At 49.0% G+C, this 9,948-nt stretch overlaps 1 protein-coding gene across 1 annotated transcript; it reads left to right on the forward strand.

The window, feature by feature from the left end:
* Window positions 1–4,372: 4,372 nt before the first annotated feature.
* Window positions 4,373–9,558, forward strand: LOC108154326 (hemicentin-2). Its single transcript, XM_017284586.2, has 5 exons — window positions 4,373–4,829; window positions 5,617–5,761; window positions 7,919–8,290; window positions 8,660–8,917; window positions 8,989–9,558. Exons 2-5 carry the CDS (start codon window positions 5,653–5,655, stop codon window positions 9,123–9,125), a joined length of 876 nt encoding a protein of 291 aa, XP_017140075.1. The 5' UTR covers window positions 4,373–4,829; window positions 5,617–5,652; the 3' UTR covers window positions 9,126–9,558.
* The last annotated feature ends 390 nt before the right edge of the window (window positions 9,559–9,948 follow it).

Consider the following 9,948-nt stretch of genomic DNA (forward strand, 5'->3'; position numbering starts at 1 on the left):
GTTATAATCAAAGTAGTAGAGTGGCAGACAGAAATAACAAGAGAAACAGCAGCAGCAAAACTGATTCTGACAGCCAGACAACACACAGCAGAAAGGCAGAGAAGCGGAGAAGCAGAGAAGCGGAGGAGCGGAGGAGCAGAGAAGCGGAGGAGCAAAGAAGCGGAGGAGCAGAGAAGCGGAGAAGCAGAGAAGAGAGCACCAGTTAGAGATATATTCAGTGGAGATACAGATACTCAGATACATTGCTCCTTTCGCAATGTATCTACAAGATTGGAACGAAAAAGTATCGACAAGTTTGACGCTTTATGGCATTGTTTAGTGCCGCACATTCCGTCCAAAAAAAAAACAAGAAAGAAAAAGAAGGAAAACGTTTTTCAACTTTCACACAATTGCGCCATTTGTGCGGGGGATGGGGGCAGGGGGGCAGGGGCAGTGTAGAGTCGACACAAATCTGCTGACGGAAGCTCCAGTGGGGCACGGCACGGCCGGAGCCGGAGCCGGAGCAGTGCTTTTTATACGGAAAACGTGCAGAAAGTTTGAGTGGAAGCTTAGGAGGGAAAGAAAGTTATAAAACAGTAGATAATAAAATAATAAAATATATGTATTTGTGCCCCCTCCTCCCCCCCCCTTCTGCCTGTTGGTGTGGCACACACATAAACTTTTTGTTCGAGGCGATAAAATTACATGTCAAATTGAATGTAACCTGCTATTTGTGCCCCGCATTACGAGTCCGAGTCCGAGTCCGAGTCCGAGTATTGGTGCCATAATTAAACGCCCCCCAATCAATGGTTGGATGGGGTTGGACGCGGCATGCCACATGATGGCTGGATGGTCAATCATTGGGGTTTATTTGATGGCTCTCTTTTATAGAAAACTTTCCAGCAGAGACAAAACATGAAGACACTTCTCTTCGTCTGGCCCAATGGCAAATGATGGGAAAATGAGTTCCGGCGGCGCCTGGCGGATGACCTCAGACAGCGTCGGCTCTCTCTCTCTCCCTTTCTCCAGAGAAAGTCACCAGAGCAAGAAGCGTATGGGTCGAGCATTATTTAAATATTATATTTCACTTTTATTCACGCGAATGGCGCATAAATCAAAAGCAAAATCTTCCACAGGAATCTCCAGAAACAAGGGAAAGTTTCTCTTTCAATAAATTTCTTTCGTGGGGCCAAAACTTTAGAGGAATTCGAATTTGAAAAGCGAGACAATTGTGGCACTCATACGATATTCGAGGAGAGACCATTGTCTGGGAAACACCCATTGCTCGGAATCCCAATCGGAGTCGCAAAAAGAGTGCTTCTTTAAGCCGAATCAATGCGTTTTTTATGGTAATACAATCAATCGGTCTAATCGAATCAAGGGCTGTCCCCTAGCCCCCATCGAATGTGCCTCAAATGGAGCGTTTTCCTTCGGATTGTCATCGTCCTCTTGTGTCGTGTTGCCACCGATAAACTATCGCTGGGAACAACAGCAATATGCATAAAACTTTATATGGCATTTAAATCGTGGCAGCCTCACCCTTTTCTCCTGTTGTTGCCACATGCCTGCTATCCCTGCGGCTGTTATCCTGCCATTTCCACAGAAGGGGGGAGGCACTGGCTATGGCTGAGGGGATTTTGTTAACTCAAGCGTCACAAATGCCGGAAATCGAATACAATTTGTAATTCTGATGAACAGTTGAGCAAAACTTAAGCATCGTTGGAGTCGATGTCCTGAAGTCCTGGTGTCCTGCCTGCCTGCTGTTGCTCCTCCCATAACCATTGGCATTCGTATTGCCATTCCTGATGCCCGATTCCCATTCTGATGCTCCTGATTGTCCTGGCTTTCCTGTCCAACTACTTTCGGCATATTTCGACCTGGAGTCCCCAACCTCTTTTGCTTTTCCTTTTGCTTTTGTTTCTCTGGCTCTCATCTCTCGTCTCGTCTGGTGTCTCTCGCTCTCTGTCTGTGCACTTAGCTCTGGCTTCCATTTTTTCGTTATCGAGTTCTTTGCCAAATTGGCGACATTGTTATACTCATTGCGATGCGAGAGGCATATGGCAGCCATGGGAAAGGTATGTCACAGGCAGCTTAAACTGATCTTAGCACCTGAATCTGTTAGAACAGTTGGCTCCAGCGGCTAATTAGGGCTACAGAAAGTATCTTCCAAGCAGTTTTCCCACTTTATCCCCAGGTATCCCATAGTCCGAATCGAATCTGCAACAACTGCTGTTCTTTTGCTTTGTTTTTGATGCCCTTGGTAGTAGTTTTTCCATCTATTTGTCGGGCGTTGAGTCCTGTCGCTGTCTACAGGTTTACTTATCTGTTTTGGGGCTCTGTTAAATTTTCGCACACGTAGCAGCATAAAAATTGACACCGATAATTCGAGAGTGGAGTCCCGGTTTGAACGGTACAACGTTACGTATACGCGATACGCGATATAAACACGCACACGCCCCGAACACATACATCACATCATGTGGCGGGGGGGCGGAAGGACGGAAGGGGGATGAATGGCGAGGGAAATTTGTCGGTCGCGACACACATGAGGAATGAGGAATACAACGCAGGGGGCAGGGGGGGGATAAGGCATGTGGGGGGGGCAAAGGAAGTGCCTGGGATGTTGTCGCTGTGGATTGGGGGATTGTGGGGCGAGCGATGGCGATATGTCGCGTCGCTGTTTACACAAACAAAGTTATCAATTTTACACACGACAGTCGTGCCCCCCCCCCCCCTGCACCGCCCTGCTTCGCTTCGCTTCCCTGCCGTAGGTAGAAGCCAGCATTTCCATCGATTCGGTATGCAATCAATGTCCAAGTCGCCAAGAAGCCCCTTACGCAAAATAGCTGACAAAGGCCAGAGGGTAGATCGAAAGGTTAGACGCAATATTATCTGCCGAAGGTCCCTTGTTCCAAAAGGGATTTTCGAGTAGGAAAAGAAGGAATTACATTTTTCGCAGCATACTTTTTGGGGCCACGGCTAATTATAGAAATTTCTGGCTTTCCCAGGGACATTGCCCTTGCGTATCGCTGAGGACTCTTCAGCCCCCCCGCCATAATTGCGACAGAGTCTCCCCCTTGCCGCATGTGGCAGTGTGGCAACAAAAAATTCACTTAAGAGAGATGGATGGAAAAGCGCGAGGCTGTGCAAAAAACAATGTCGCCGCCTTTTAAATTTGAGGAATGTTTGGCTTGTTAGTGTAAAATAATATGAAAGACAGAGGCTTATCGAGGGGGGGCAGTGCCACAGGGCAAAGGGGCCAGAGGTTCTGCTTACTTAGGCGCCTGCCGTTCCTTGGACTCCTCCATTCCATTGTCTATTTGGCGACGAAAAGAGCAAGGAGTCGTAAGCAGCAGGCCTGGGGGGCTGCATGGGACAGAGGCTGGAAAAATTCCACTCAAATTGCATTTATTGGAGAAATATTTATAATAACTTTGAAATTCAATTTCCAAAGAAAATATGCTAAACGGATTGCAGGAGGAAAGAGTGGCTTGTCCCTCTCCTGGCTGTGTGCGAGAGAGAGAGAGAGGGAGAGAGAGAGAGGGGTCATAGCAAGAGCTGAGGCATGTGACCGTGTGTGTAGGTGTCGTGTCTGTCTCTATGGCAGGAGGCAGCAGGCAGCAGGCAGCAGCCAGGAGGCAGAGAAATATGTTAGAAAATTAAAATCGAACCATATGTTGCCTCATCGATTTTGATAAGTCGCCTGCCGCCTGCCTGCCTGCCTGCCTGACAGCAGGAGGAACAACGACGAGCAACAGAGGGCACCCATGGCCGCCGCTTCATATCCGTTTCCGCTTTTGGCACAATGGGAGCGCACAATGCGTGCCACTTTCATTCAATGTGTGTGGGACTGTGTGTGTGTGGGTGTGATGTGGGGGGCTCGGGGTGTCGCCTCCACTTTCCAATTGAAAACAAGCTTGTAAAACGCGCCTTGTCATGCATGAGAGTTTTCCTGCTCTGCCTTTTATTATTGCTCTTGTTTCCCTCACTCCATTGTTGCTCCTTCCGCTGCTGCCGATCCTTTCACCATTCTGGTGCTGTTGCGTGACACAAATCACATGTCCATGCCCCATCAAATGTGGCACTGGGAGTGCTCCTCCGCTACTCTGCTCCTCGGCTTTGTAAATATTTCATAAGCCACGCATCTCGAATGAAATTTAAGGACACAAATACCCTCACCTTGCCGCCTTGCTGCCCCCCCCCCCTCCTCCTTGCACCGCCTTCTGCTGCATGAAGCTCCTTTGGTTTACAATTCAATTTGGCTCCCAATAAATGTTTCGGCAACATGTTGCTGCTGCGCCTGCGCCCTGCCACGGAGACTCCTCTTAGAAGTGGCATTTGCATAATCTGAAAGGAAGGCTTCCCTTCTGGTTCATTCAGTTGTTTACCGCGCCTCAAGCCACACGCAACGTACAACGCAGCATAGGGCGTGCCACAAAGCGGATGCCGTGACTCTTCGTCGTGACTGTGACTGCTACTCGTTCGGGAATCTTCGGGTGTTCTGTGAATCTGTGACTCGGGAATCGGGAATCGGGAAACGGGAATCGGAATCGCCTGCAGCCGCCTCATTGGAGAGTGACGGAGTGCCACAGTGACTGCTGGGTGACCGTGTGGCACAGTGACCGAGTGACGTAGTGGCGCGGGGGGCAATGAGGGAAGTTACGTAAAGACATCCCCCACCCCGTCCATCGTTAAACGAAAGAAACGCAACGCGCTCGAATGCGTTACGTTGCGCATGAGATGGCGGCACGCAGTTCGCGCTACATTGACTCCGACTCCGACTCCGATTCCGACGACCGCATTCGCATTAACATCACCTGCCCCTCGGTCTAGTCCTTCGAGCAGAAAAGGTAGAGCCCACCTCTAGGACTCTCGCTTCCGCCCGTCCGTGTCCTGGAATATAATTAAGTGTATTATCGGAACGTGACCAGCCCGAAATTGCTGCCTGTGGGCACTGCGACTCAACTAGGACATGCTCCTTTGCCTCCTTCGGACACTCCTCTTTTGGCTCATCTTTCAACAGCTCCTGCGTCCCTCGTCCTCGTCCTTGCAGCAATTGAATGGACAGCTTAGTGTGTAATGAAGAAATTACCAAAAGCTTTCCCTTTCCTCCAACGCCACCTCCACCCCCATGGAGCATGCCACATGCCACAGGCGCACATCTTCTTAGCTTCAGCTTCATCTTGATGATGATGTCCTGTGGGGTGTCCTGTGTCCTGCGGTGGGTGTAAGGCGTCATGGTGATTGAAAACTCAACCGCATTGCGGTCTTGTCATCAGAGTTTAAACGAATGTTCGGCGGTTTCCGCATCCGCATCTCCCCGATAAGACCGGAGCCTTGAGCCTAATCCCTTTTTCTCAGTTATTGTTTCTGTGCGGCATGGAGTGGAGAGAGGGAGACAGAGAGAGAGTGACACGGAGTGGCGGGGGTGTTGGCAAAGCGTGTCCTGTACTGTTGTTCTGGTCTTTTGTCTGCTGAAAAGTCGAGTCTCGACTCGAGTTTCGCGATTGCCATCATTTATTTTAATTACTTTTCTGTTTCTGTTCTGTTCTTCTCTGTTCTATCGTTCTTCTTGTCATCGTCCTTCGTCCTTCGTCGTTTGGCCCCTTCTGACGACTACCTTCTCCCATTTTACAGTTATCATTCGAGAGCGTCACAAATTGCGCGCATGAAATGTTGGTGGAATACTTTATGGCGCTGCTCGTGATCATGGGATTAAACGCAACATTCGACAAGCAGCAGAGGAGGCACCACCACAGTCGCAGCCACAGCCCATACTTTGGTGAGTAATGCCGCATGCCCCATGCCGCAAGTAGATTAAAATCTAATCAGGCATCAGGCAAAGGGGTACTCGAAACGTTAAGATTCGAAATGCGAGGAATATTTCAATTAGATTGGGGGCTATCTCTGGGATTACGAAATCAGTCATTCATTGATTGAAGGATGGAAGAAGCACAGGACACTCGAGAAGGTTAAGGGAAAGGATTAACCGGAAGGTTTAACCGGAAATGAATTGGAAATACGGAATTTATTCAAAATGCGTTTGGAAATAGAGAAAAGGGTTCAAATTCCATTAGATTGGGGATTAGTTGTTGTCTGTAATTAGATCTAGATTAAAGACAAGACACTGATCTAGAGGCTTCCAATGGCAACACATTGATTGAAAGTCCCCTAAGCGAAAGGACACTAATTCACTTTAGGAATACACAGAAAGTCGCAGGTAATATGGAATTAGAGAAAGTCCTATTCGGGGGGTTAAATTCCAATTAATTATCTGATAGTGTGAGAGTGAAATAGGATGGGCGATTTACTTTTCCGAACACGTCTTTATTCCACTCATCCGCCATTTTGTAATGAACGAGCGTCGATCTACATACTTTTCATGTGCCCGTATTTTCGGTATTTTTCTGGGGTGGCCGTACATTTATGGATTCTTAATCTAAGCTAGGGATGCCGTATTGGCTGATATAGGTTGTAATGGGGCTGCCGTACTGAGTGATAGGGGTTATCCTACCACAATAGATTGAACACTATAACCTTGATTTAAGGGTTCTTTAAATTGAAATTAATTATGAGTAACCGAGGGATCAGTGTTAAGCAATATCTGGGAAATATGAACCCCATTCATTCATAAATTCACTCACAACACTCACAGGATGAATGTGAATGCCTTGAGTATGGGGCATAGACCGGCAATTGCCATTACATTTACCTTTAGGGGCTTCTTTTGGAAGGAGCCTATGGGAGCAGAGGGGTGGGGCTCTCACTCATCTGTCGGGAATTGTTCATGCTTCCATCTGTTTTCCATCTTTTTGGGGAAGAGCAGCAGCAGCAGGACTTGCAGGTGGAACAGGACTCTAGTACGAGGAGCACCTGCAATTGCTGTTCATTTATAATTTATCGCCACCTGAGGTCTGTTTAGTGCCCTCATGGGTGGCGGGCAGAGACGTAGGTGGAGGGCGGTAGTCAGTGGGGGCGGTGGGCGTGGTCGCGCTGCGGTTGCGGTCCCACTTTTGCCCCACTGCACTTTGTATGTAAATAACACAACTTTTATTAAAAATTTTTATGTTCTGCATGCGTGTGTGTGTGTGTGTGTGGCATGCCACACCGCGTGTCTGTGTATGGGGGTGGAGGTTTTTTATTTTGTGGCCAGCATAAAAAGCAATTTCCAGTGAAGTGTTTGCCGCATCGCATTGCATCGCCGAATATCGCTGGTGGCTCACGGATCGCATGGAGTGGTGGCATCGGATGGTGGCGCAACAGTGTTTCAATTAAGTGTTGAACAGCATTTGATTGCCTTGATATTTGATATCTAAATACATGCCCAAGCCGCAAACCCACACAGATGCAGGGATCCTGGCTCTGGCTCTGGCTCTGGCTCTCTCCCTGCCTATAAATCAATATGTGTTTATCCACTTCTACGTCCTGTATCCTACATTCGCATCCAGCAGCTGTATTTGTATTTGTTTAGGCCACTCATGGATTATTAGCGCATTAGTTGGCTAATACATGTGGCACAGAGCGCCACAGTCACCCACATAAATCACTTGGGCCGTGCCTCTGCCGCCTCCGCCGCCCCTGCCTCCTCCTCGGGTGATGGATCATAATGTGCGGGGGAATGGGCGATGCTTAAACTCGAGGCACAAATACTCGTTAATCAAATGAATGCCTTGATTCGAACTTCATCGAACCACACACACTACACATTCATTCATCGAACCATCCAACCATCCATCCATCCATCTGTCCATCCAGCTGTTTATGTGTCTGAATGTCCATCTATAGATACATCTATCTATCTATCTATCTATCTATTTATCCATCTGCCTGCCTGTCCATTAGAATCTACCATTGAATGCACTTGAATTACATTTAGATTGACATTTAGATACATCCATTCATGCCTCCCTCTCTCTCTCTCGCCCTCTCTCTTCTTCAGGTTTCCTTGCCTCTGCCACCGAACTCTCGAATCTCATTCCCGACTCGTACGATGGCGGCCTGGATCCGCTCTTTGACAACTCGACAAATCGTGAGATCATCGCCGCCTTGGGCACAACCGCCCGCCTCCACTGCCGTGTGCGGCATCTGGGCGACAGGGCCGTGTCCTGGATCCGCCAGCGGGACCTCCACATCCTCACCATCGGCATCATGACCTACACGAATGACCAGCGCTTTCTGGCGCGCCACATCGACAACTCGGACGAGTGGGTGCTCAAGGTGGTGTCCGTGCAGCCGCGCGATGCCGGCGTTTACGAGTGCCAGGTGTCCACGGAGCCCAAAATCAGTTTGGCCTACAAACTGATGGTCGTGAGTGAGTATCTCCCCCCCTTTAAGATGGGGTTTCCCTCCGAGCTCCGCTCTGAGCATTGAGATTAGAAGGACACACAAACGGACACTCAATTACCGAGGGCGATAAATACTTGATGAGATGGGGAACTGCCTTCTTGCCTCCTTCCGTGCAACACCCCAGGCAATCGATTGAGTGAGGAATCCCCATTGTGGACGCCTTGATTACATCTCCATTACAATGGACCCAGAAGGGCGGAGGGGGGCTGCTGCTGTTTCTCCGTCGAATTAGTTCATCAAACGGCGGCAGCCACAGCGCAGAGCGAAGGAGAAACACCCATCATTCCTTTCCTCCTTGCTTGCTTCCACTTGTTGACACTCTCCCCTCTCCCAGCTTCCAAGGCGCAAATCCTGGCGAACCGCGAGCTCTACATCCAGAGTGGCAGCGACATCAATCTCACGTGCATCGCCCCACAGGCACCGGGGCCCTACACGCACATGCTGTGGCACAAGGACACGGAGCTGGTGAGCGACTCGACGCGCGGCGGCATCCGCGTGGTGTCCGAGCAGCAGATGAAGACCAGCAACCTGGTGATATCCCGCGTGCAACACACGGACTCTGGCAATTACACGTGCTCTGCGGATAATTCAAGTGAGCCACGGAGTCCTGCCGTGCTCCTCTACAACTCATTTCTCTCTCTCTGTTTTCTTATTTCTCGACAGATTCCGACAGCGTCTTTGTGCATATCATTAAGAGCGAACAGCACGCGGCCATGCAGCACGAGGTGGGGGCACGTCTGGAGCTGCCACACCTCTGTCTGCTGCTCCTTTTGCTGGTGGCAGCGCTGCGACCTCTGTAAGGAGTCGCCATCAGGCGCTAAGTCGAGCAGCAGCGTATGTTCAATGTCTGGTGGCTGGAGCCTGGAGCCTGGAGCCTGGAGGATGTTACTGCCATCAGGAGCCCATCAGCCGCCCCATGCCCCATGCCCCATAGAGGAGGCTGGCTAACGACGTCTCTCGCGTTGCAAAATCTTTAGAGAATCTCTTTTGTAAATATGTAAATTGAGTTTTTCGGTCATGTGGTTTTTCTTGTGTTTCTCTGCTTTAAGTATTTTTATACGTAATTAAGTCCCCAGATACACGGATATACATATAGGAGATATAGATATACACACGAAAGATACAAAAGATAATACACACGATCCGATGAATCGCACGGATCGCATCCATAAACTAGAGATACGAATCGAATGAATCCGCAAAAACGAATAACGAACTTGTAAATAAATGTTTAATCTTAAATAATCTTTAAAGAAATTATCTTTAGGTTGCAACACGAGACACACTCCCTCTCTGTGTTTGCCACATGTGGTGGCATCGTTTAATTATGATAAATTCGTGGAAATTTAATTTGAAAAGCCCCATGATTGATGCCCATTCCGAGTGTCCATCCGATATCTCTGGGAGGGAGCGGGATAGCTAGAGTCCTTTGACATCCCCAGGACCCCAGGATTATAACGCTTAATTGGGAAAAGCAGGCGGGGGGGGCGGGTAAAGGTGAATGGGAGAGAAGGCGGTAATTGAAAACCGATATGGCAGATTCTGGGCCTAGATTCCATGGCCCAAGGGCTCTTCGACACCCAACATCAAAGGCACCGACAAAAATACTTTTCACTTCGAGGG

This window comes from Drosophila miranda, chromosome 2, assembly GCF_003369915.1.
Source record: "Drosophila miranda strain MSH22 chromosome 2, D.miranda_PacBio2.1, whole genome shotgun sequence".
In the NCBI taxonomy this organism is placed as follows: domain Eukaryota; kingdom Metazoa; phylum Arthropoda; class Insecta; order Diptera; family Drosophilidae; genus Drosophila; species Drosophila miranda.